Here is a 27,401-nt window from a genome sequence, read left to right as displayed (position 1 = left end):
CACGCGGCCGCTAAAGTGGAATTTGGTTCGAAACGCGGCACTCATGACTGAGGAGTGTGTCTGTGTGGCGGTCCGGGTCCGACCGCTGCTCGCCAGAGAAGTCCTCAACCGTCACCAGGTGTGTGTGCGCGTGGTTCCGGGCTCGGCCCAGGTGATGCTCGGCTCGGACCGACTCTTCTCCTTTGACCACGCGTTTGGACCGACATCCAGCCAGGACGAGGTGTTCGAGTCCTGCGTCCAGCCCTTGGTGGAGTCCTGCGTCCAGGGCTTCAACGCAACTGTGTTCTGTTACGGACAAACTGGGTCAGGCAAGACGTTCACGCTGGGAGGAGGACAGCAAGGTGAGCCCTGCAGGTCGTCAGGGGTCCTTGTGTTCTGCAGATTTGGGTTTCACTGAACCTTTCCTTCTTTTGCTCTCTTTGTCATCTACTCACAACACACAATACACCAATGGGGCAATTGTAACACACAAAATTCCAACAACACATTTTTACTTCATAAAAAGTGTCAGACTTGAATGATCTAATGTTTTAAACATTTAAATAACATTTACCCAATAAATATTTCATAATAAAACTCAACATTGCTGTGATAAAACTCTTAACAGTATGTTTTCTACTTTACTTGTAAACTTTTCTAAATAAAGTGCTTATAATCCTTGGGAAAAACAAGACCATTTTGAATACTATCAATTAAACAATGCACAAACCCTTTTGGACAAAATAATATAGTACATATATCCCTTCTAATCAATACATACGTGGTAGTTATGATTTTTTCTTCCTTCTTTTCCTCTTATTCCAAATTCCAATTTTGAATTATTGAATTTCATGTTTTAAATGTTTTTTTTATTATTATTATTATTAAGTGGATGCAAACAATTCCAATGATTCAACTTCGTTTTATGTTTCTTGTTTTTTGTCTCCTCGACATCCTGGCTGTAAAACTGCTGCAAACAAAAGGAATCATCTTGTACCTGTAATTCCATCTCTTTTCTTGCTCTTCCTCAGATGAAGATGGCGGGATTGTTGATCGTGTGGTGCAGGAGGTGTTCCGACTCCTCCAGGAAAAAAAGAAGAACAACGAGGGCCTGGACACCAGAGTGAGAGTCTCGTATGTGGAGCTGTACAGGGAAGAACTCAGAGACCTGCTGGAGCTCCAAAACATCCACAAAGAACTTCATATCAGAGAAGACGAGAGGGGAAACACAGGTCATTTCAGTTTAGATGGGACAATACCCAGTTACTATCTGATGATAATTTTGGTTGTACAGATTTTAAGGCTAGTTTGAATACAGTAGTAGATTTTGTCAGATTTGTCTCATGTCAGTTTTATTTCTTATTTAATATGGATAACAGTTAAGCTTTGTGATGTTTTCAATTGATCTGTTTTTTCGTTTCTAGTGGTGGTTGGAGTCAAAGAGATGGTCGTCACGTCAACAGAGGAGCTGCTCAGCATTGTAGAGACGGGAAATGCCCTGCGCCACACCGGTCCCACGGCGATGAACGAACACTCCAGTCGCTCTCACACCATTCTCACTCTCCACATTGACATCTGTTGCCGTGGTAGCAGCACCCCTCCAACAAACTACAGCCAATCCTCCAAACTCCGCCTGGTGGACCTCGCCGGCTCTGAACGGTCTGGGAAAACTGGAAACACTGGGACACGGCTCAAAGAGACTGCTCACATCAACACAGGCCTGCTCGCTCTGGGGAACGTCATCCGTGCTCTCACTGACAGTCGCCGTGGAAACAGCTGCACTAACACTTATATTCCATACCGTGACGCCAAGATCACTCGCCTGCTTCGAGATTCTCTGGGAGGCACGGCCCACACACTGATGGTGGCGTGCGTTAGCCCCTCCCATCACTATGTTGCAGAGACGCTGAATGTTCTCCAGTTTGCATCAAAGGCTCGACACATCCGCAACTGTCCGGGAGCCACGACCCCTCAGTCAGAGAGTAAATTCTGTCACACAGCCTGGCACCCCGATGAGGCTCAGCTAGAAGAGCTGAAGTATGAAGTCCAAACACTGAGAGGGCTCCTGGAGGAGAAGGAGAGGGACGTTAAGGTGGACAAGCAGAAGACACAAGATAAAGAGAAGAACAATTTTAAGGAATCAAGTCAGACACAAATACCTGAACCAGATAACCCAGATGAAAGCACAACGTACTACCTTTTGGCTCGTGAAGCTGCAGACATGCTTCCAGAGCTCTACAGCATTTCTTTAAGTCTTTCATTTAGGCAGAGACTACAAGATTGGCAGGAAAGATTCAAAGCTGCGAGTCAACAATGTCAAACAGATGATGGAGACCGTCCACTGAGAGCGAAGGAGGAAAAGGCAGAAGAGGAGCAAACAGAGCAACCCCACAAAAATATGATCAAACTCAGAAAAGAACTCTACAAATACAAGGTAATTACAGTAAACTTTAAAGTCGTTGTGCCATCAAAACCCGCAAAGAATTTTAGTCAATATTTTGTTTTATTTTAGTTAACAAGTCATAGAATATGACTGAAATCCATCTAGAAAGACTGCAAGAAAATATTTTGAAAATGATAATTTAGGCTGCATCGTCTTCAATTTCTTTTATAGTAAAAATTGTAAATTAGAGAAAATACAATTAATTCAGCACAAAAGCAGAAGAGGTTTTCAAAATGACCAAAATGCAATCAAATTACAAATGCTAATGCAATGTTTTCATCCTTAGGGATTGCTTCACACAAAAGAGCAGCTCATTCAAGAGAGAGATGTCAAACTAATAGAGGTGCAGCAGAAAGTTGAGCAACTTCTTCAGGAAAACAGAGTCCACCAGATGACCTCTGAGGAAGAAAAGGAACGTTCCAGAATAAAGGTAAAGAGGGAGACACCCCACTTGGAACCTAAAACTCTCAGTTTAACTTTTCTGGGGATTTTTTTTCTTTTTAATGAGTTTTTTCTTTGTGTGAAAATGACCAGACAGAGCAACTGGTGAACATGGAAGTTCTGATGAACCAGCTTCGCAGTAACTCCATGACCCATCTTGGGGGAGTTTCAGGAGCCCCTGCAGAAGAACAATCTCCTGCATCTTCAGCTAAAAGACCTCACAGTGTCCCGCTGGTCAGGCACAGCTGTTTTTACCGTCCTCCCAGAAAGGTACGTGGTTATAGTTTTTTTGGTGTGTAAATATGTACATTTGAACTGATTATCTCTCACACTTACATTTTTTTAAATATTTTTTATCAATTTTCCTGAGGACAAACATTCTTGCTCCCTAAAACAGTGGAATTCCACACTGTTATTTATTTCTGATGATATTTCTGAATGCAGATTCATTCCAGTCCACCAACCTACTCACTGGAGAGGGTGATGGCAGCTTTCAAGATGCGTGGCCAGCTTCTGCTGGCCGAGGTAGAGGAGAGGGATGAAGTGTACTGTCCGTTCGTTAAGCAACAAGCAGGAGGTCGAGGTGGAGATGAAGAAAGGAAAGAGGAAGAGGAGGAAGAAGATAATGGCAGTCTGACTGGCAGAAATAGAGTCAGGTGAGACAGTTTTTTTTTATTTGTTTGTAGAGTTATCCTTGTTCACAGTTATCCACATAATTTAATGCGTAAACAAAGAATGTCCAGATGGGAGGTGTTGCATTTTGGCCATAGATATGACAGTGGATTGTTTTTGCAAAATACAAGAATTCTAAAAATAAGCAGATTTAGTTTTTTCTTTTTTTTCCCACCTAGATTTGAACTTTTGTTCACTTGGAGCTGCCAGAAATAAAATTTTCCTTCCAACACAGAGCATATCCCTGCTCAGAACACTCATCTTTAAGTAATCATTATGGACACAAGATATTGGGAGCATGACTTTGAAAGAAAACATGGCTGAAGTAATTATTAAGGATAAAAATTTACAATTTTCTATTGAATTATTATTAGCTTTTTACATTTTTAAAGTTTCTATTCTCCAATTGTAACAGATATCCACATTTTTTGTCTTAAGCCTGCTTTAAACATGCCTAAACACACCCTTAATTTTAAGTAATTTTAAATTCCCTCATATTATTAATATTAAGTTAGTTACATTTAATATTATAATAATTATTCTCCTAACTATTATGTTACTTTATAGTCATTCCTTAAATAGAACATGGACCACCAGTCAGAGGAAAACAGCCCTGAAAGAAAAAAGCTCAGTCCGAGCTCAAAGAAATGATGGAGACCCTGACACACAGCTGTCTCAGACAGCCAAAGGTACACCTTACAAGTCATGTTTCCATTTTTCTTGTCATTGTATACACAAACGTAACCAATCTGTTGGGAATTCATTGCAGATATAGTGGAAGGGGAATTCATTAAAAGCAACACGAGGAATGCCAGGAGAGCCGGTGCCACGGAGAGAAGGATACACGATCTGTCAGTCAGCATGCGCATGAAGGAGGAGCTCATCAGAGAACTTCAGAAAACTGGTGTGTGTTTTTTTTTGTCTCTTCAAATGAATTACTGGTAAATTAAATTTATTTATAATTCGCTAACAGTAAAGTTGTCTCAAGGTGTTTCGGTTTTTCCATTAATTTTCCCATTTTTCTTGCTATGTTGTTGAAATGTTTACTTTACTGTAAGACAATGTATTCAAACCGTTATTGGAGTAATGAACTTCCACATGCTTTAATAGAATATACACATATCAATCAGCCTTTGCACTTCTAAATGTGCAGAAAAGGGAGCCCTTGCAGCCCGCAGACATGTCCAGCACAGCGGTGAGGGGAGAGAAGTCGACGTGTTGGCAAGACTTTCCATGCAAAACCAGCAGGTGTGCTCAGAGGTGTACCAGAGCCTGCAGCACATGAGGCTGCAGAGAGCTCAGCTTCAGAGCAGCCTCAGAGAGACCAGTAACAGGAATAAAGAGGTGCAACAAAATGGGGTGAGTCGTGCTAACTGTAAAAAACACTTTATTTCTGTTCAGAGAAAAGATCGGGGGTCTAGCTGAATTTAAATTTGTCTTTGCTGGTGTCACTTTTTGTCATTTTTCAAATGATAAATGCTAAAGATGACAGAGAGTAAGGGTAATTCAACAGTAAATAAATGAGGAAAGTAACCAAAACTGAGCAGCATTTAAGCAATAAGTTTACTTTTTATTAAAAATTCTGTTTTTATTAGCTTTTGTTGTTGCTTAGAACTTTTTTTGATAGACAAACTAAATCAAGGTTTAGCCAAAATATAATTTCATGCATACACCTGAGCATTTATACAGTTGTAGAACTGTGGCAGCTACTTTGAAACATGGATAAATAATTACCTTTTTTTCTAATTTTGTTACAGGAAAAAGGTGCAAAGGTTTTGACTATTTACACAAATGATCAAAAGAGAGAATCCAACCAAATGGTGAGCTTTAGATTGACTGTAAAATATTCCTTTTATTCCAATTCCTGTCAAACTTTTTCTTGTGATCTTTCTGTCGCCCTCCCCTGGTTTTTCTCATTTTTTTCCTTGCATATTTTTATGGAAGCTGCAAGAGATAAGTTGGCTCGAAGAGGAGGAAGAACAAGTCCTTCAGAAAAGAGTGGAGATGCAGGAGCTGGAAGAAGAGTTGAGGAGGAGAGAGGAGGTGCTGCAACAGCGGGAAACCTGTCTTCAACAGAAAAGAAGTCTGGAAACCAAGATTCTACATTCCAGTCAAGTAAGTCCATATTTCTGTGATCTGAAGATTGTGTATGACACTCCGATCAGTTTTTATCTAAGCTGGAATGTATGTGTCCAGAGTTTGAGTCAAGACTTGCTACGTGTGTCCCTGAGGTTGGAATGTGTGGAGGAGCAACTCCAGAGCAGCAGCTTCACGAGGGAGGGTGGAGGAGATACCATAGAGGAACTAGTGAAGGAAAGAGATATGCTTAAAAAGAAGAGAGACGTTCTGGACGCCCAGCTTAGAGACAACAGAGGACTCTCTGTGGAGGTCAGAAAACACACGAGGCCCATGTATTTTTCATGGTTATTTCGCACCTTACATCATTTCAACATATTTTCTTGCTTTGGGTTTACACCTTTAGGAGGAGTATTCCCTTCTACAGCTGGAGGAAGCAATTGAAGCTCTTGATGCAGCTCTGGAGTTTAAAAACAAGTCAATCCAGAGCAGGCGGGATCATCTGCCTCAAAGCTCCGAACCTGCCCAGCTCTGCAGTGTCGTCAGGAAGCTCAAGAAGCTCTCTGCTGCTGAGGCTGTGGAGCTTCTCATCCTTTATTTCCACAAGGTGGGATGAATACGTTTAAAAGATTTTAAAAGATAAAGAAAAGTGCATCTCTCTTTCTGCAAAAGTTTTTTTTATTTTTATTTTTTTAATCTCCATGCTCTTCTTTGCACATAAATCATGTAAAATTTTGGAAAACTGCCCTCCTGATTTTATTTTTATTTAATTTTCTTACTAAAATACATGGAAATGTTCATTGTCCAGTAGTTACAAATCTTGTTTTTTCTTTTATTTTTCCTCTATTTGCCCACTTTTGCGATCACATGAAGGTTGTTAGTCTGCGAGAGGCAGAGCGCCGTTTACGCTTGCGCTGTGAAGAGCTGGAGTTGCATGCTGGGGAACAAGAGGTGGCGCTCAGGCAGAAGGAGGCTGGCATCCAGCGTCTGGTCCTCGATGCAGAACGCAGGCTCACAGAGCAGCAAAAAGAACACCAGAGCAACCTTCAGGAACTGCTACAGAAACTTAACGGTGAGAAAAGAAGGCACGATGAGTTATCTCGCTCTAAGGTTTTAGATAAATTACATTTTTCCTTTCCTTTTTTTGTGGTGTTGCTCAGAATGTTCTCGTGGAGAAACGCCACAGGCAACACAAGACAGACTGCAGTTCTTGGAGAAAGAGCTGTTTTTCTACAAAAGCTCCAGCCGGCAGCTGAAGAAGAAACTCAAAGAGTTTTTTGTTGATGGCCAAGCCGCAAATACCCAACCTTCATCGTCACAAGAGCACAGGAAAATCCAGTTGACACAAATGCAGAAAAATGATTTAAAACCCAATTATTTAGATAAGGTACAGTCAGGAGCACATGTTACCACAACACACACAAAAATAAACTCTGACTCAGGGATGCATAGAGGTTCTGATCCAAACAGAAGTGCACACCAAGCTGAAGTGTACACCAAAACTCCATTTTCATCTTCTGACTGCAAAGATCTCCCAAAACCAAAAACAACTGATCAAATTCCCACAGGTTCCAAAGTGAGCAGTGCTAAAGGTCAATCTGATGAAACCTCAAAGTTGACCCCTGTCAGATTATGTCGCAGGGAGCTGAGGCAGATTTGTACAGCTGATTCTCGCCTTTCTGGTGCTGCCACAAGAGGGAACCAGTCTGTCAGCAGCAGCACAGAGTCGATGTTAGAAGATTCCATAGAGATGCTCAGAAAAACTCACAGGTAAAAAGAGAAAACGTGGAGGAGTAAAAAAAAGCCATTACTCTGTCGCAGACTAGCCGAAAGAAGTCAATAACACGAAGTAGATAGATATGCTAACACAGACTACTAGAGTTGTGTAGTATTCAAAATCTACAACCCCATGTCTGTTTCAGGAATGGTGAATGAAGAAGCACTTTTTGATTGGCATTTCAATTGATTCTTCTATTTTATTTTTTCAAATGTCGAAATGATTTTGTGCAGCTCTACAATAAATTTTTGATTTTGCCAATTGAACAGACTGTGTTTGTCTTTGAGTGTTTTTTTCCAAGTCATAATTGTTATAAATATGTCTATGGTCATAATCCAGGCATGTCCAAAGTCCAGTCCATGGGGCAAATGCAGCCTGCATTCAAATTTCCATCGACCTACAAACTCTTGTCATAAAATCAATAATATTGTAAAAACTGTGTATGATCACTTGATTTTGATTGACTAAATCGTGTCATAAGCCATTGTACACCTGAGGCAACGGCTAGTAGCCTTAAAACTCAGTCTAATCCTATTTTAATCTATTGTTAAAGCGTTCCCAGTGATCTTTTAATTATGAATATGCTGTTTTCCATCCATCCATCTTCTTGACCGCTTTGTCCCTTTCGGGGTCGCGGGGGTGCCGGAGCCTATCCCGGCTACTGAAGGGCGAAGGCGGGGTACACCCTGGACAGGTCGCCAGTCTGTCGCAGGAATATGCTGTTTTTTAAGGCAAAATCAAAGACCTGTGTTCTAAGAGTTTGTACAGAACAGCAGTAATTCCAGAGATTTTCCTCAGAGTTGTGGCCGGCATTGGCATGAAAGTAGCCCTCCTCTGATATCCCATCATTCTTTTGTCTCCCGCTAGCTTACAGCCCCTCAGACCCCAACCTAAAATTAGCAATATTGGATCTATCGAGCTGTACAGTTTTGATCCAGATACCAGCTCAGATGAGGGACATGAAGACGTTAATGAATCTATTTGTCTGCAAGTGGATGCATCAGAATGGAGCAGAGCAGTGAGACGTTGGGTAGCCAATTTCACCCAATGCATCAAAAAGAATGTTTTCCCAGGGCGTTATTCATCTTCTCTTGAATAAAGAAATACTCAAAAATGTAGGTTAAATCTTAAACTTCTTAATGTCTTCCATCAAGAGAAAAAAGTTACAAAAACATGTTAAAAATACAATTTTCATTTGAATCAATGTTTAAGTAATATTTTTCAAATGTTTCCATGATCAAAACCACAATGGTTTGTACTCCTGATTCAGATTTGTTATTTTCCTGTTGACATGATTTCAATTTTGCAATTTTCAGTGAGCATTGAATACTGAATCATTTGTAACATTTCATTTGAATCCAGATTTAATGCTGACAAAAGGCTATTTTTCCCCAGAAAGACTCTTTATTTTATTTCAGCACTTCAAATCAGAAATTCACTTTTTTGTCCCAAACATGTATTTAAATTCAGTTAAATGTGAAGAAATTAAAATATTCCCCTGCACCATTTTAGTGATCTGATTTTTATTTAATGTCATTATAAGGGTATAAGAATGCACACTAAGTTACAAAAAAATCAGCTTATCACCAAATCTGGCCATCATTTCAAAGAGTTTGTCTTTATCCATCCACCTACACGTTTTTCGTTACAAAAACTGGACATTCGCAGCTGTACTGTCCTTGCGCTTACCGGCTTCCGTACACACTCCGATTATTGCTAGTAGCAAACTAACGGCTCGCTTCGCAAACAGGTGAAAGTCTTTTTCGCAAAGTTTCCCTGTAAGTATTTTTGTTTTTCTTCGACATTCATTACCAACCGTACTCAAAGCAAAGCCTCAACACGAGGTTCTGGTTCTGGTTTCGGTCCGTATGCCTCTCAAATTTTGACTTAAGAAGCACCAAACTGAATCTTGTAGCTACGGCAGGTCGCTGCTATTCATAAAACTAGCCTAGCAGCGAGCACCACGATATGGTTAGCACTGACTAAAACAATCAGATTTACTGTCATTTTTAAGGCCGCACGCGGCGTTTTAAGTAGAACAAGATGGTGGACGGTTGTTTTAATGAATGTAGTTGTTTTAGTTTTACTGAAATCTAGCCCCCAAAGAGCTAACGTGTTACATTATGTCATCTAATGTGCCTGAAATGAGCTATCTCTCTGTCTGCAGTTACTCCGGGTTTCCTTCGCCATGGCATCCTCTGCAATGATCACCGTCCCGACCACCGCCTCCCGGTTCGCCCTGCTTCAAATCGACTCGGATTCGGATTCCGAGGTGTCCGAGTCGGGGAAGTCGAACGCTAAAAACGTACGGGAGTCCTCTGGAAAGCCCCGGCAAGGTAAAGCAGGAGCAGCCGCAGGTAAGGCTGCTCAGGGCAGTGACAAGAAGAAAGACAAGAAAAAGAAGAGAAAGGAGCAGCAGCAGAGTGAGGCAAACGAGGTGAATCGCTGGAAAACGATGAACCCTGCAGATGTATCATTTTCTACATGTTTTTGTCTATGACTTTAGCACTGTGACTCAAATCCCTCCACTTTCTTTTTCATCGGAAGTGAAACTGCAGTCGCAGGTGCACAAAAGGAAAAACAAAAAGTTGCATCTTTTAGTTCTACTCGGGATGAGAAGAGTGCAGCTTGAAATTTACGCATAGCAAGGATGATAAAAGCTGAATGCAAATTTACTGATGTAGACTAAAATAATGATTTCTTTGTGTAACGTTTAGTGAACAAAAATTGACCTTTTGACCCCTCCCTAATGGTTTTCTGCAGTCACACAACTGCACCTCACATTACAAATCTCATCAACCAGTTAGAACTGGACTCTGCACAGACACTGCATTTTCAGAAGGGTGAGAACACAAAATGTATGCAGAATCAACTTTTTTTTGAGCTTTTAATGTTAATTCCTTATGAAAAACAACCGAAATATGAAATTTCGATCCATTCTTGCGTCTGAGCACCAGCCCCTCCCAATCTATGAACACGAGTGGGTGCTCACATTGTGATGTTACAAAGTGGGGTAGAGTCTTCGCTGCCAGCACCGCCCCCAAGCTAACACCAACACCCCCGTTTTCTCAGCAGAGCTAGCGGCGATAGACAAAACGTTTCCCTTATATATGCAAATCCATCTATGCAAAAGTTCAGATGTTGTTTGCTTTCTGACAAATAAGAACTTTAATTGAGATTATTATTTTTTATTAGCTTCCACCTCAGCAGAAATCTTTTTTCATCCAAGTGAAGCATACAACTGTTCAGTTTTCATACCAAACGTTGCTGTTTTTCTTCTGCAGTTTGTTATTTTGCTCAGATTTGGTACAATTTGTTTCTAAAGAGTCATCGGAAATTAAAAAGTCAAACAAAACTGCAGCTTTTAGGTGACTCCCGTATGTGTAAATTTCTGTTTAGGTCTTCTTAAAAATGTCCTTTTTCATACAGTTAGAACTATTCCCCCATTATTCAGCCTTGCGTTATTAAAACATTTGGTGTGACTTTTTTTTTCTCTTCTTAGCTGCGTAATCTGGCCTTCAAAAAGATTCCTCAGAAGTCTTGTGCCCCGCCGCCCTGTATGAGCCTGTCAGGAATAGCCAATGAACTTCTTAACCCGGCGATAGGGGACCACAGCACAAATTCAGAGGGGTGGCAGCAGTGGAAACAGAGAGATGAACAGGTAAATGAAATAAAACCTACCCACGTCACAACTGATGTGTCCTTAGGACAGAGGTCGAGGACAGAGGAGTGGCTGCAGCTTTATCTCATGCAGGATATGGATAATGTGTTTACAAGGAATAAATAAACGAGACAAAATAAGAAATCTGTGTTTTCTGTTCCTGATATAGACTCAAGACAACAACCAGATTGAGAGTTTTTGTTTAAAGATTTTTGTTGTTTCTATTTTTTTCCATAGATGACTACAGAACTGTATGAGGCAGATTTGGAGAAGGCTTTGATCTTGAGTAAACTGGAGTATGAACAACAAAAACAGGTACCTTTAAAGCAAAAGTTTACACTTTTATAAAAGTTTTTTATTCTTCCTATCACTTTTTCAATCAGTACTCATTTTGTCCAGCAACAAAATTGGCTTTTACTCTTAAAAAAAGGTCAATTTCTACCAAATCCAGTTCTAGTCATAATTGTTAGTATTGTGCTATACCATTTTTTTTTCTTAAAATATTTACCTAAAATGAAGTGAACTGTTAAAGTCCGTTTAAGTCTTTAACCCTAGAACACTTTTGCTATAAAAAGTTTCGCCACCAAACAAATAATGATACCAGAGACTCGGCTTTTGGTCCATCCATTCCTGGGACCTGTGAGACTTTACCCAGGGACCCATGACATTCAGAAAAAATCTGTATATTTAGAATCAAATACTTTTGCTGGGGCGATAGTGCTCTAGGGTTAAAGGGTAACCAAACACCAACTCAACTTTTTTTTTGGCTTTTAACCCTCATAAATGGGGCTTTAAAAGTGTTGTCTGTTGGTCATTGCCAATTTTTTTGATGAATTAAAATAAACTTGTTTAATTCTTGAACATATAGTCAAAAACTGTCTGTGTGCTGCCCCCTAAAGGTTGAATTGGGGTATTACAGTTGAATTTCATGATTGGTCAAACCGTGTAACTCATGATCTGCAGCTCCAGTTATGATAACAGTCCTGTTCCCCAGCCACACCCCTCTGACTGGATTTTCAAATTTCGGCTGTGGGTGGAGTCAACCTCCAATTTCCCTGTTTGGTTACCCTTTAAAGTTGCTCAGCCTTGAGAAGAATAAACTGATTGCTACCACCTCCTGGCAACAGTAATCAAAACAGCCGAAAGTTAAAACAAGATTTCTGCAAATCAAGACAAAATAGTTCCATCGTATTGTTTGTTAGCATGGGAATAACAAACATGTCAAACAGTGTGTTGTCATCCTGCAGAGCAACACAAACACAGCCTCACCAAAATCACGAGGGGGAAAAGAGAGCGGAGGGAAGAAGGACAAAAAGAAGAACCAGCAATCAAAAGACAAAAAGACGGTTTCTCTGCAGGACTTTCAGGCTGACGGCAGCACAGGTGACAACCAGCTTGTTCATTTGAGACCCAAATGTGTGGTTGCATTTTTGTCATCTTCATTTTTTATTTTATTTCTTGCAGAACAATTAAGTAGAAGACAAGAGGTGAGCTCAAAGCTGGCATACACTAAATCATTTAACCTTTTTTCTTAAATTAAAGAATAGTTTTAAGCAAATTGTAAATTTATGAATATTGGGATCAAAGTTTTTTACATTTCTTATAAACACATTTTAGCTGTTTCTGTACAGCCTTTGAGAAAATTCCTCAATTCATTTACGTTTAAAGGTGTAGAATAAGGTTGATTGTTGCCTACATTTCTTGGAGAATCCTGTTTAAAGGTGTGCTTTGGCTGAATTGTTCCTCAACTCCTCTCCCAGGACACTAGAGTGGCAAACCCAGCACTGGGAGTCGGTCAGGAGGAGCGTTTCTTTAACAAACTGGAAGATGATGTAAGTCGTATCGTCCAGAGAGAGAAGAGACGTGAGCAGTTCACCGGCAGCCAAGGACAGGAAGTCAGCACCTCTACAGAGCACGAACCGGTGAGCCCACAGGCTGGAAGTCCAGCCCCATTCATAATAAAGACCTCATTCATGTCCATGTCTTTTTATTAAACACTGAAATTCAGAAATCTGAACAATATAAATAGACCAATAACTTTTATTGCTTTTCACATGTTCCTTATTCATTTTACCATTGTTGTTTTTCTTCTCTTTTTTTATTTAAATACAAAAAAAGACATCAAAATACACAAACAAGCTAACTTTTTCACGAGTGTCTGACTTGTTCTTCCTTCTGTTAGGACCCACGAGCAGAACAGTTGAAATACGAGCTGGAGAAGAAAGACCAGGAGATCAACAAGCTAAAGAAAACCATCTCACAGTGGGAGGTAGAACTGAATTAATTTAAAATGGAATCACATTATTTCAAAGGTCCTTTTCTAATCACACTAAGACACATGACTTCTGGCTCAAAAGGCGAGGATTGTTGGAGTGACCTGAGTGGTGTTGTGCTTCTTCATTCTGTCACCGCTCTCATCCTGCTTTAGAATCTATAATATTGAGCTCATCAGTGCTCCATTATCAGGCACTTTTGAAGACCCACTTTGATCATCTTTTAAACAATTTTAAAAGCATTCTCATTATGACACTTTTAGACAAAATCAAGAAACCTGAGTTGTTTTGTTGGGCATAGTTTCTGTAGAGCGCCAGTAGTGTTTTCAACATTAGAAATTAGCTGTATTTCATACAGGATTTTTTCATCTGCTCCTGATTCTCAACAGTTTGAATTAAAAAAGTGCAAAGAAATGCAATTTTAAGCTTAATTTTCTCCATCAGAAAAATGACATGCGCATGTTTAAACACCTGAGTGACTACTTTTAGAGTGCAGCTCTGAATGTTTAAAATTACATTTTTAGCTGTTCTTTTCCTTTAAAACTACAGCTAAACAGCAGTTTAAAAAGAGAGAACCATAGGAAGTTATTTAACTCACATTTACCTGTTAAATCTGCAGGTGAAATATAAAGAGGTGAAAGCAAGAAATGCTCAACTACTTAAGATGCTGCAACAAGGAGAGAGTGAGTTTACCATCTTAATTAAATTACAACTAAAGTTTACGTGTTTTCTCTGATGTTTGTAATGTTTTATTCTCATCTACAGTGAAAGATAAAGCAGAAATTCTCCTACAGGTGGAAGAACTTCTGCATATTAAAGAAGAACTGTCATCACAGGTGTGTGGGTTTTTTTTAAGATATGGTCATTTTTGGCACATGTTAATCAATTTGCATGATTTCTTCTTTCTAAGGTAACACTATTACATGCTGCTCTTGAACAAGAAAGATCTAAAGTTAAAGGGCTCCAATCAGAACAACCAAAACATCAGGTGAGACAATAAATAAGTTTCTCAATTTACTGTCATCATTGAGTAAACACACCTCGTTAAAACAGATCATGCTCAATTTATAATTGATGACAGTCTGACATCTTCTTGTAACTGAAATAAAGATTTGTGCATTACAATTATTTTCATTACCTCTATTAACTGATGTCTTTATCCCTTTTTTGGCAGGGTAACAAGAGGGGGAAAAGAGGCTCTGAGGCAGAATCATAAAAGTTCCTGAGGGGAAAATGTCTGAAAAAAAGTTTAAATAAACGAATGAACAAATTGTTAAACACCAGTGTTCATAAATGTTTTTTTTTCTATGTGTGAGTCTGCATGTCCCCTTTAACACACCTGCATACACTCAAATAATTTAAGTTTGGTATGATGTGTTGCATCAAGATTTGAAAATAAATTGGGATTTAATCTTTTTTTTTATGGTTGTGCTGCCCTCTGCTGGCATCAAAGTGCCACAGCATTACAAGTGTTTCATATTTGGTTTAATGCCAGAAAGACAAAATGACATGTATTTTGTTCTCACTGTTAGATAAATAAAACATCTTCTCAGTGGATTTTTCTTTTGTACATTCTCTTTATAATGTGGTTTTATGAACAAACTGTTTTATAAATGCAAACTGCAGCAGTGCAGCCTGGAGTAAATGTCAATGAGTGCATTCTTATATGAGATAGTAAAATAAAAATGTGCTTATCCGTCCCATGTAGCTCCAGAATCAAAATAGTTTGTTTTCTGTCACCTAAAATATTTCAAACTTAATCTCAAACACATGCATTAAAGGTATGTCTACTAAAAACATGTTAAATTTAGTCACAAGGAGCTAAGATAAAGATGTTTGTTCATGGGCTGAATAACCATTAGGCAAAGGTGCATGACCACTTAAATCTAAACATATATGAAACAATTTTCATGCCGATCATGATTTAACTGTCATAAAGCACTCAAATCACTAAAATCGAATAAGAATTGCTCATGTTAAAGTGTTTAATCCTCCCCATCCCTCTAGCAATTAAATATTCCATTAACAGCAAGTTAGCCAGCAGACAGAAACACTTTAGAGATTTTTTTTTAAGTGGTAAGTTGAAGTGGTGAAATGATAATTAACATTATACTGTTGATGCAATAAAAGAAAAGAAAATTAAAACAATCTCAAACAAAATACTAACTAAATCAAATGTGCAGGATAACAAACAAGGACATTAACAAAATCAAAGGAACTCAATAAAAAGATAAAGTCAAGTATCAAAAAACCAAAATGAGATTTTGAGAATATATATACACACACACACATATATATCTATATAGATATAGATATAGATATAGATATAGATATATTCATGCCATCTCTTAGTGTCCAGGGGTCCCCATCTCACTGTTCGCCTAGGGCCCCCAAACTACTAAGTCCGCCTCTGCGTTTGTTTACGTTTGCGCGTACCACATTGCGCAGTTCAAGCTGTAAATCTCCACAATCCGCAGAGTCATCCTTACGAGCACCAGGTCGACCCCAAAGCCCGGACGGAGATGTCTGACTCGGTTCCAGATGAGCAGGGAGCAGCTTCGGACCCCCTCGAACCTGAAGCCATCCACATAGCTATAGGAGCGCCCGCTGACGCTAGAGGCTTCACTGTAGGAGGAAACATGACCGTCGCAGAGGTCAGCCTGGAGCCGCGTCGGGAGGCTGTGGTTGTTGTGATCCTTTCTGATGCTGTGCGTCTGTGTTCAGCTCAAAGTGGCTCTGACAGAATGGCTGTCGGCCTCTGCAGAGCAGCTGGAGCTGATCCACTCCGGACGGGTCCTTAGAGAGTCAGAACTCATTGGTCACCTTGAGGGACAGGACCGGTGCGTCAGGCTCCAGGTCATCCAAAGGTACTGAACGTGGATGAATGCGGCATCAGCTGTTTTTTTATAAATTACAAAAACTTGATTTAGAGAAGAAAACTTTTTAAATGCTCAGGTGAAGTTACATTGTGCATCTTGACTCTTTTTCACCATACAAAAAAGTATGGACACATATTTTCTTTTATTTTAGAAATGTGACATTTTATTGTAGTCCCTCACCTCAGAAAATTGATTAGAAATTGGAATTTTAATAAGATGATTTTTTTAGCTTATATATCTGCACCTTGGATTGTGTTGACCCTTCCCTGTATTGCATTCATCCAGTGTCAAAAGGGTTTCAGGTGTTACTGGCATCTATCCTAGCTACACTATATTACCAAAAGTATCCACTCACCCACCTTGACTCACATGGACTGAAGTGTCATCCCATTCCTAACCCTTAGAGTTCAATAAGATGTGGGTCCACCTTTTGCTGCTATTGCAGCTTCAACTTTTCTTGGAAGGCTGTCCACAAGATTGAGGAATTTTGGACCATTCTTCCAAAAGCACATTGGTCAGGTCACACCAAAGGTGTTCTTTAGGGTTCAGTTCAGGACTCTACACAGGTCAGTCAAGTTCATCCACACTAGACTCTGTCTTTCATGTCTTTATGGACCTTGCCTGGAGAAAAGTCACCCCTGTCCAGGAAGAACATGCAAACTCCACATACACACTCAAAAAAAGAAAAAAATCTCTGGCAGGATCTGAACCTGGTATTGTCTTGCCAAGAGGGCACAGTGCTAACCTTTACTCTCCACTGATGTTCTTTGTTCAAACTACCGGTATATAAACTAAGGGAAGCTTAGAATAAATGTGTGAGAGTGAACTGGTTTGCAAGTCTCTTCCTCATCTTGATATTCATCGTAGCTGTTCTATGTGAGACATAGTCACTGTCAAAAAGATGGACTTATTAGTGCTGAATTATATCACGCTTTCACAACATTTACAATAGATCTGAGACTTTGGTTCAAACTTAGTCCTTCTTTCTTAGGGTTCAGCTCACTGAAGATCAGTCCTCAGAAGCAGACAGATCAGAACTCCCAGCAGCCCCAGATTCTGACCTGAGCTTTCCCCCGACTCCAACATCTCCTCTCCATCAGGGTGAGATATGCGCAACTGAATGTATAACTTACATCTAATTCAGCTCAGAAGGGTATTTTACATCCTTATTATGTTTTCAGGAAAAGTTCGAGAAGTTTGCGACTTGGAGAACAACGAGCCAGGCTTCTGTCCTGCACACCACCAACAGATGGATCAACAACAACTTACTGACCAAGAGTTCCGCTGTGATCCAGTTACGAGTGCAGTCTCCTCATCTGAATTGACCCAGCTTCCTCACACGGACCTAGAGGTGTGAAATATGCACTATAATTTTATGAAAGTTTTTCAAAACATTTGAAAATATGCAGTTATTTATTTTTACTGTTTTTCCTCACCATTAACGCGTTTCTTTCCAGCCTTAAGTGTAATGATTTCTTTAAATATTTTTTCTAAATATTTAATTGATTGTGTGCATTTATTTGGTTGAAGATTTGTGCTTCTGCTTCCTCTTGTAGAGAAAGAAAATGAATCCATCGTCAAGATGTGTGTATTCGGGAGAACAAAAAAGCAATCCAACCTCCCTCCTCTCCAGTCCCGTCACAAGTGTCATCGAGGAGCTGACTGTCATTCCCACTGAGGCTCCAAGCTCCCAGAGCTCTGTTAATGCAGGCAAGACAAGCCTGCAGCACGTCTGTGTTATTTATATGTTGATTATATCAGCTTTTTACACCAAAATGTGAGTTAAAAATATATTTGCATACATTGTTTGAATTGCATGTCCTTGTTTGCTTCGTCTTGCTTTAGGTATGCAATCCCTGCTGCAGGAGATCACGGCCAATCCCAGCTTGATGGACAGTTTGCTTTCTGGACCGCATGTTAGCAGCCTTTTAAACTGCCTCAGTCAGTACCCGGACTTGGCAGCACAGGTGACACACACTCAGTTTATGTATCCTGTGTCTATATGCACTCCTGGGTTCTCATCCTCCTTGGAGCAGCAAGTTGGATTTTTCAACTGCAACATTATCCATGATAGATGTGGTGCAGAGAGCAGTCTAACTCTTATTGGAAGATCCCAGGTTCGGTTTCCACCCTGTGTTGAAGTTTCCTTGGGCAAAACACTGAACTCCACGTTGCTCCCAGTGGTTATAGGTTGGCGCCAGTGTTTGACAGTGAAGCCTCCATCAGTGTGTGAATGTGTGTGTGGATGGGTGAATGAGACTGTGACAATAAAACGCTTTTTGGGCCTTCTAAGACAAAAGTAAAGCACTCTATAGTGCCTCATTTCCACTGAGCGGTCTGGTATTAGGTTTTAGATCTATTGAAAAATGGAGCTGCTGTATTCACCCGTTGATTGGCAGAAAGTGAATATAGAGCTCATTTAAGCTAACATTTCCAACATTTGTAAGCATTTGGGTTTTTGCCGCTTCCTGTGTACTCTCTTGGTCACAAATCTATATTAAAAATGCCATCAAACAGCAGCAAGGCCTGGTCTGCGGTGGAGCTGCAAACATTCCTTACTATTCTTTGACGAAAGTGTGATACTGGGCGAGCTAGCGGTGCGCTAGCAGTCTACACAACTCATGTGCTGGGGAAAAAAACTGCTCAGTGGAAGCGAGGCTTAACTGAGTATAAACACTCGCCAGAATGAACTGGAACGCACCACTCCATACCGTATTGGACCTTTGAGTGGAAACAAGGCTTAAATATAGGCCATTTATGTATTTATCATATCTGTTTCAGATGTTGCCAAGTCACCCGTTTCTGACAGGAAACCCTCTCTTACAGCAGCAAATGAAACAGCAGCTTCCTTTATTTATGCAACAGGTCTGTTTATGTATTCTAAATCTGCTCTACTCTATAAAATTAAATCTATATTATTCTCCTAAAAATTTTCCAAAAGCAAAAATGTTAAGAGTTTCTTGAAGTTATATCAGTGATCAAATGACACATTTCGTCTCGGGTGTTTATTAATGACTTCTTATGGATCAATTATCACTAATATGAAGATGCAGAGTCCAGAGCTGCTGGTGTCCATGTTTAACCCCAAAGCGATGAAAGCCCTTCTACAGATCCAACAGGGCCTACAGACTCTGGCTGAAGAAGCCCCCTTCCTCATACCTGCGTGAGCACCAACGATTAGTACATGTCAGCCTTATCCTGTGCTAATGAAGTTACTGTGTAACTATGTTAGACTGCTTGTGTGTCCTACAGTGCTTCCTATGACTCCACCGATGCTGATGTTGCTCTCGAGAACCAATCAGGAAGGAGTCCTCCGGCGGTAGCAGTGGCAGAACAGCAGCAGCAGCAGTTTGTGCACCAGATGCTACAGTCACTGGCTAATACTCGGGTATGCTCCTCTTTATTGTTTTCCTAATTGGAAGCCACACTCAAACTGTATTTCTATAGTCTATACAGCAATTCTTTTTTTAATTGACCTTGTATTCTGTAAAACTTATAATCAAACTTCTGACTGTTGATTTAGAGTTACATTTATAACTGATATGAGTCAGTGCCCCTTTCTGCCCCCAAAATATGCTTACTATTGTTGTTGAAATATAAATCAAAACTTAAAGATTTTTTTTGTGAAGAAAAGCATTTTTCACTACAGAAAAAAATATCTCTTTCTCTTTGTTCCTCAGATCAGTCAAGAGGAGGAGGATCTTTAGGAGCTAGAGCAGCAGAGCTTTAAAGACAGACCTTCAGTTCCTCACAGCACAGCTGGAGACCGGTACACTGCGACAGATCTGCTCAGCCTCTGACACACACATGCACGCACAGGCAGTTCATAAATTACCATACCTAAATAAACATGAAGCATCTTTAGTCACATAAACAAAAACTTATTTTAGCCCACAACTCCAACCCAATGGTAAATTGAAGGAAGCTTGAAATTTCTCATGTCTAGATGTTTATTTACAGCTTTATTACTTTATGGTGTCCGTCCCTAATTTCTTTTCCAATACAAAAAATAAAAAAACATAGTTTTTACGACATATAGTATAGACATAAAAGTAAGATTGTCTGGATTTTCTGTGGTTTTTAATTGAATAAAAACTCCAGTAAAACAGCAACAAAAAATAAATAAAAATAGAATAAAAAAACAGTGATTTTGATTCAGCTGGGAGACTGACGCACCCCTTCCAGTCAACGTGCTGCTGCAGAATGATTCAACAGTCAGAATTAGGTCAAATCATAATCTTTTTACACTCGTGCAGAGTCTGAAACTGGGAGACAGCTTCACATTCTGGAAGCTCAGAGTTGATCTTCTCTCAGTCTCTGGCAAAAGATGAAGCCAAGATGGAGACATGTTAGATGTTTAAGGAATGAACATGGGAAGAAAAATCAAAGCGTGTAGAGCGTCTAAAGAAAAATATGCAACTAAAAAGATGGTTAATTCAGAAGTAAGTTTGTAAACAAATCTCATCTGTTGCATATTTTGCATCTGTCTAAATTGCCTTTATTGGTTTTGGAATATGTCTTTCCTTTTACTATGTGAATTTCAAAAGATTTAAGAATGTAATTAAATTGTGTAGTGGTGTAGTGCTCTATGTTGAACACTAGGTGGTGGCTAAACTGAACTTTTAAGTGCCTCAAGTCATATTCTTTGCATAAAACCAAATCTGTTTTGAATGTAAAACTTAGACAAGCTAATTAATCATTTTGTCAGTTTTTCTTTAATAATTTATGGCAAACCTGATGTATATGACTTTACGTTCTCAATGTCAGAGGTGCACCACAGGTGACAAATCTCAACCTCTGACATTTGTATGCATGCATGCGATCTGCTTGACAACCTGTGAGCGTTTTGTTTGTTGCTGCCAGACTGAGGGGAAGTAATCTTCAGCAGCATGTGTGACTGCATGTGTGAGATATGGGAGTAGCTGACGGGGTTTTCTGGATTAAGAGCTCCAAAAATATTCGGGTTGAGGTTTGAAGATGAGTCACGCTTTGAGAAAAAAAAAAAGAAAAAAGGAAAAGCTTTTTAGAAGGGAAATGCCTGTTTCTTCTGAAACCACCATTAGATCTTAAAACAAGGAGGATGAAGTTTTGACCTGATCTGACCTGAATGGAGACTTGAACCTGCCTTACAGCACCAATGTCTGGCTTCTTCTTGCATTTGGAGAAAAACAACAGTTCTGGTGGGTAGTTTGTTCGATGTCAAGACATGAATTTAATAAATACATTGATCTGAACTTGTTTTATATTTATTTCATTGTTTTTTTTTTATTTAGGTTTGTAAATGAGAAAAGTCACAGCATTTATTTAGTAGGAAAATCTCAAAGCTGAGGATTAAATTGAACCCTGAAATTGCATTAAAGACCCACTCTGATGAAGTGTGTGTTTTTTTTAACATGTTCTTGTGGCATTTTTCTGATGATGGAGGAAATTAAGCCTAAAACGGCATTTTTGAGTATTTCTTTATTCAATTTGATGTGAATCAGTAACAAATGAACTTAGACTTAGAAGCTACTACGGCAAGCCACAAGCTTCCTGCTCTGCTCCATTCTGATGCATCCGCTTGTAGACAAATAGATCCAATTACGTCTTTGTTTTCCTCATCCAAACTGATATTAGGATCACTACTGTACAGCTAGATAGCTCCATAATTGCTCATCATTTTGGTTGCACTGCTAATGTTAGCTTGCGGTTGTGAGGGGCTGTAAGCTAGCAGGAGAGTATGTAAACGAAGGGACTCCAGAGGCGAATTTCTAAAGAATTACTGCTGCTCTGCAGAAACTATGACCCAGAAAATGACAGGTTTTATCATTTTGGCTAAAAAGGACATAATGGAGTGATTGGAGTGGGACTTTAAATGCAACAGTCTGCTCAACTGATGGTAAAAATTATTAAAATTGTTGCACACAAACTTTAAAAACTAATCTCAATCCAAACCTGTTGCAAATTTTTTTCTCGACTGAATAGTTTTAAAACCCAAAGTTTAAGTAGATTATGTAGACTGCTTTAGGCTCCTGTGAGGCAACAAAATAAAATCCTCAGAAGGACGAGGTTCTCTGTGGATTTGCATCCCAAATAAAACAGGAATGTATTTCTCACTTTCATTCAAACAAAGTAGATCCACTCCTTGATGTTCCAATGAGGAACTCTGTATGTGCAAAAATGATAAATATCAGTACGTAATGAACTGTATTCATTGTGTTCAAGTGGTTTCAACAACATGCTAATTAAAGCTACTCCTACAAGGCAAAATCCCAACAGAAGAAGATGGGAATGTCCTCAGGATTCAGGTGTTTGATTCAGCTACGATCCACAGGATCCTGCAGGATCACAGTTGTCCTGCTGAGGGCTTCACACTGATGATGTGCTTTTCAACCTCTACAGCCATTTCACTAACACCCTTCCTGATGTCCAGAGTGAGAACATTCTCCTCATTGAAGGGGGGCTCTAAAGCATCGAACTGGGAACGGAGCAGGTCGGCCCTCATGTAGTGACCTTTACGGGTCGCCAGCCGCTGGTAAATGAAGTCGTATTCGCCGTGTAGATAGATAAAAAAGACATCAGATGAAGATGATGAGACGTCCCACTGGGACTCGGGCGAAGAGGCAGACAGGGCCCTGGAGCCGTGAAGGAGGATCTGCCTGTACTGACGCTTCAGAGCAGAACATGCCACAAGAGCATCGCAGCCCGAACACTTTTCCCTGAGAAAACACACAAATACTGCAGATAATGAGGACAGAGAGGAGAAAGACTGTGAAATCTGGGCATCAACAATGTAAAAAAAAATGGGAAAAACAATCTTTCTGAAAACAGTGCAAAGGAAAGTTTTTAACTTTTCTATCTCTTTAGAGAGATAGAACCATGTTTATTATAATTGGCTGATTTCCCGACATGTTCTGAGTGCGATTGCAAAATAAAAAATTGTTGCATTTAGGTAACAGTGCAGACTAGGACAAGTTGTATGAAGAACCTAAGCATGATACACTCTGAAAAGCACCTTGCATATCCAAGTGAAGCTTTAAAAGGAACTGCTGAGCAGATAGAGTTGGATTTTCTCACCTCTGGATGACTTCATGAAGTTTGAGAAGCCACGGAATTCTGTCCTAAAGGAACAAAACACACATATCAAAACTTTTGAAGTTTAATTATTGGGTTTGCCTTTATTAATAACTATGATTTTAAAGTTTTATTATAGTTGGGTCATTAAAATGCTGTGATATTTCACTTTATGTTCTTGAAAAAAGAGGATAAATCTATCAACCAATCTTCAATGGTTAGTTTGCCAATTTTGGATTCTTTTCCTTGTATTTCCCTACATCTTTTTCAATGTTTGTTCAAACTTTTCTCCTAATTTAACACTGCAGATTATTTGAAGTTGAATTAAAAAAAACAAACAGTAGTTTCTAACCAGAAAAATATGTTTAATTAACAAATTATTGAAAACATTTAACTTGATCCGGGGTCATAAACCTTTTTGAATTGGAGAGCTACTTCATGGGTACTGAGTCATACAAAAGGCTACCATTTTGACTTTAGTTATAGATTATTAATGATGAATAATGATACTCCTCAATGTGAGGACACGGATTTCTCACCATAATGATCAACAATGATAACAAGCTAGGAAACAAATACCGATATTTAGCACTTAATTATTTTCAGTATGAAAATGACGAAATCTGCAGCGTTTTTAACTAAATTAATGATCTTTGAACTGGAGTAGGTCATCATTTTTTTGGAATTCTGTTCTTATTTCTTAAATGTAAGGTTGTTTTTTATTATTTGTTTTACTTTATTAATTGTTATTGTGATTTTTAAAATTGTTTTTGTGTTAATTGATTCGTTGAAGTGATTTGGACTTCAGGGCCACCGTACAAAACACATGCTTTTTACCTTTGGGTGCAAAAAGTAAACAGCTCTATTGGTGAAAGTGGATCGAATGCTGCTTTGTCCTCTTTAATGGACTACACTCAGAGATCACAAGCGGCATGTGTAACATCGCATTCACATTTTTAATTAGGATATTTCACAACACTCTCCTCTCCTCTCTGCTCATGCCAGCATCCTCCCTGCCAAGTCCTACCACATGGCACAGGCTGACAGTAATCCTGCATTCACACATTTCTTCTTCAGAACATCGTTTGATCTCGGACTGCAAACTGTTGATTGTTTTTGAAATATGCCGGAGAGATAAACAGAGCAGGTGCCCGAGCAATTCTCCACAGCGCTGAGAGTAAACCTGAGTGGGAGGTTATCAGTGGAAAAGCAGCTACCAGCAGACTGCTGCCAAATGTTTGCAGACGCCGCTCTGCCTGCCTGCAGGTTTGAGCGTTCAGCTTTGGAGAGGAGCCAGACAATTGTTTGGAGGTTTTCAGTTATTACAAATGTCAGCAGGGGCACAGAGAGAGAGAACTAGAGGTGAAGGAGTAAACTGAGAAGAGGAGCATTGAGCTAGAAGGAAATTATGCAAATTATGGTTGAAAATAAGTATTTGGTCACCTACAAACAAACAAGATTTCTGACCCTCACAGACCTGTAACTTCTTCTTCTGTCCTTCACTCGTTACCTGTATGAATGACACCTGTTTGAACTCTTTATCTATGTAAAAGACACCTGTCCAAAACCTCAAACAGTCACACTCCAAACTTCACTGTAGTCAAGACCAAAGAGCTGTCTTAGGACACCAGAAACTAAATTGTTGACCTGCACCAGGCTGGGAAGACTGAATCTGCAGCAGGAAATAGACGACATACAAGACCACTGATAATCTCTGAGTTCCATCTAAAGAACACCATACCTACTGTAAAGCATGGGGGTGGAAACATCATGCTTTGGGGCTGTTTTTCAGTAAAAGGACCAGGACGACTGATCTGTGTAAAGGAAAGAATGAATGGGGGCATGTATGGTCAGATTTTGAGTGAAAACTTCCATCAGCTAGGGCATTGACGATGAAACATGACTGGGTCTTTCAACATGACAACGATCACAAACACACTGTCCAGATAACAAAGGAGTGGCTTCAGAAGAAGCATCTCAAGGTCCTGGAGCGGCCTAGCCAGTCTCCAGATCTCAAAATCTCTGAAGGAAATGTCTGTGTTGTCCAGCAACATCCTCAAAACATCTCTGCTCTAGAGGAGATCTGCAAGGAGGAATGGACCATATACCAGCAACAGTTTGTGAAAACTTACAGAAAATGTTTGACTGATGTCATTGTCAACGAAGGGTACATATTTAAGTATTGAGATTAACTTTTGCTATTGAAAAAATACTTATTTTCTTGCATAGTTTACAAATAAATTCTTTAAAAATCTAACCATGTGATTTTCTGGATTTTTTTCCTCATTTTTTCTCTCGTAGTAAAAAAAAACTACAGCCTCTTTCATCTTTTTAGTGGGAGATCTTGCACAATGAGTGGCTGACTAAATACTTTTTGCCTCACTATAAGGTTTGTGTTGTGTCTTGAAAATGAGTTGCAGCAATTTGACTTCAAATCTTCTTCCTTGGAACGTTGAAATGTTTCAAGGAAGAAGACTTGAAGTCTATTTCAAGAGTCACAGCTACTCAAGGTTGGAGAAACCTGACAGGAGAATGATTCCCTCGTGACTGTGTGAAAATATGAGCTCCATAAAAGACTGAGAGGTTCCTAAAGCTGACATGATAACTCTTGGAACAAACAAACCGTTGTCCTTATCTTTATATGGATCAGTCACTGACCTCATGCATTCTGCAACCTTAAAAAGGTAAAAAAAAAAAATGATGGACTGACCTGGTCTGTGAGTGGTTCACCACGAGCCATCTTCTCAATGTTCTCTTTCGGATGAAAGCTGTCTCCTTCATGAAATGGCCAGTTCAGCTGATGAGAAACACAGTGTGAAAACTTGGTAATAAAATTAAGCAGCAAACCTTTCCGTCTTGTGGGTGTTTCAGAAAAATTCTGCTTTTGTTTGTTTACCTTTTCAGACAGGAAAATCCCCAAAGTGCTTCTGTTTGTCAGAAAATACGTAAATAAATAGAAAAAATCATTGGAAAGCAGTTCACAAACTACTCACAGACATGACAGTTGAAGGCCAGACCAGCAATTAAGGTTATAGGAACTGAATGAATCGGTAAAAATGTTTTCTATCTCTCAATCACTTTTACAAGTGCAAATGTCAAAACAACAAAAAGCTGCAGTGAAATGTCACTGCTTTTAGGAACAAAATGCTGAACAGATTATGTTAACATTAAAGCTGTTAGAGTCTCACTCCGATCATCAATTGATTTTCTTCTTCTTTATTTTTTTTTTAATCTTCTTTAATTATGTTATTTTTAGCCAAAATCTGAAAACCTGTGTCATTTTCTAAGTCACATGTCAAAGTAAAGGCCTGGAGGCCAAATTGTCCCACAGGGTTCATTTAATATTATTATTATTAACAGCCCCTTGTTATCTTGCTAGGTTGATTTATTCTGGAATAATATTCCTGTCTGTTTTTCATTCATATTTATTTAAAAGTTTAAAAGTTTTACCGATTTTTGTTTATTATGGGTTCAATAAATGTTTGTCTAGCTCGGCCCACAACCTACTGTGTGTTTTGAATTTTAGCCCCCTGTGCGATTGAATTTGGCACCCTTGTTATAAGACATAATTTCTCCAGAGCGGCACTAGTTTATTAGAGTTGTGGGAGAGACTATTGGTGCGGAGTGACCCCGCCCCCACTTACCCTTCCTTTTGCTAAGCACAGCTGTGTATTTTCTACTTTACAAATAAGCTTTTTTACAAACTTTTTTTCCTGTCTGCTCTTGATTCAGAGTGATTCGAATAAAGAAATGTTCACGAATGCAATTTTGAGCTTAATTTTCTGAAAAAGTGTCCTGCGTTATCAGAAAAATCCGTACAAGAACACATAAAAAACACCAAAAACATGATTTCCATCGGAGTGGATCTTTAAATGACTGTGTTATCAGCTAAAAAATATGGTCACTAAATAAACTTTTATGTTATATGTTTGTATATTCAACCTCAGTGTAGTTGTTCCCCATTTTCTTAATTTATCACTATCAGCTACTTCAAAATTACTTTTAAAAAAATAATTTTTTTCATATTTTCTTGACTTCTATTTCTTATTGAATCTACAACTTTTATCACGTCACACTTAACAATGCATGTGGTTCAGTGAAGGGTTCACATCTCAGTCTTGACAAAGGCCAAGACCCCTGAATACAT

The 27,401-nt window shown here is 39.3% G+C and overlaps 4 protein-coding genes across 8 annotated transcripts; 3 read left to right on the top strand and 1 right to left on the bottom strand.

The window, feature by feature from the left end:
- Positions 1-11: 11 nt before the first annotated feature.
- On the top strand, positions 12-7,654 carry LOC112148557 (kinesin-like protein KIF27). The gene is made up of 15 exons (XM_024275766.2): positions 12-341; positions 1,011-1,211; positions 1,404-2,413; positions 2,709-2,852; positions 2,957-3,133; positions 3,308-3,519; positions 4,103-4,224; positions 4,305-4,439; positions 4,689-4,894; positions 5,293-5,355; positions 5,480-5,650; positions 5,732-5,923; positions 6,018-6,218; positions 6,485-6,683; positions 6,772-7,654. Exons 1-15 carry the CDS (start codon positions 44-46, stop codon positions 7,383-7,385), a joined length of 3,945 nt encoding a protein of 1,314 aa, XP_024131534.1. The 5' UTR covers positions 12-43; the 3' UTR covers positions 7,386-7,654.
- Positions 7,655-9,007: 1,353 nt separating this feature from the next.
- gkap1 (G kinase anchoring protein 1) lies at positions 9,008-14,605 on the top strand. Of its 4 annotated transcripts, none has more exons than XM_036213681.1 (12): positions 9,008-9,166; positions 9,556-9,825; positions 10,891-11,049; positions 11,287-11,364; positions 12,279-12,432; positions 12,514-12,536; positions 12,810-12,971; positions 13,232-13,318; positions 13,942-14,005; positions 14,088-14,158; positions 14,233-14,310; positions 14,497-14,605. In XM_036213681.1, exons 2-12 carry the CDS (start codon positions 9,577-9,579, stop codon positions 14,536-14,538), a joined length of 1,167 nt encoding a protein of 388 aa, XP_036069574.1. In that variant the 5' UTR covers positions 9,008-9,166; positions 9,556-9,576; the 3' UTR covers positions 14,539-14,605. The 4 variants fall into 4 exon arrangements, with proteins under 4 accessions (XP_036069574.1, XP_036069575.1, XP_036069572.1 ...); XM_036213682.1 differs by having other exon boundaries at positions 9,039-9,138; XM_036213679.1 differs by lacking the exon at positions 9,008-9,166 and adding an exon at positions 9,247-9,359.
- Positions 14,606-15,734: 1,129 nt separating this feature from the next.
- LOC112148891 (ubiquilin-1) lies at positions 15,735-21,206 on the top strand. Its single transcript, XM_024276306.2, has 10 exons — positions 15,735-15,976; positions 16,047-16,189; positions 17,193-17,302; positions 17,383-17,552; positions 17,758-17,911; positions 18,047-18,168; positions 18,983-19,066; positions 19,249-19,364; positions 19,454-19,589; positions 19,882-21,206. Exons 1-10 carry the CDS (start codon positions 15,845-15,847, stop codon positions 19,906-19,908), a joined length of 1,194 nt encoding a protein of 397 aa, XP_024132074.1. The 5' UTR covers positions 15,735-15,844; the 3' UTR covers positions 19,909-21,206.
- A 252-nt stretch (positions 21,207-21,458) lies between these two features.
- Positions 21,459-26,181, bottom strand: LOC112148892 (IDNK gluconokinase; the record flags this gene model as incomplete). 2 transcript variants are annotated; one of them, XM_024276308.2, is given in 4 exon segments in its annotated part: positions 21,459-22,899; positions 23,258-23,301; positions 25,965-26,051; positions 26,151-26,181. In XM_024276308.2, coding segments are annotated over 4 exon segments (535 nt in total), but the record flags the coding sequence as incomplete, so codon positions are not given.
- Positions 26,182-27,401: the final 1,220 nt, after the last annotated feature.

Source organism: Oryzias melastigma, linkage group LG9, assembly GCF_002922805.2.
Source record: "Oryzias melastigma strain HK-1 linkage group LG9, ASM292280v2, whole genome shotgun sequence".
NCBI classification, from domain to species: Eukaryota; Metazoa; Chordata; class Actinopteri; order Beloniformes; family Adrianichthyidae; genus Oryzias; species Oryzias melastigma.
This window is presented reverse-complemented; position numbering and strand designations above follow the sequence as displayed.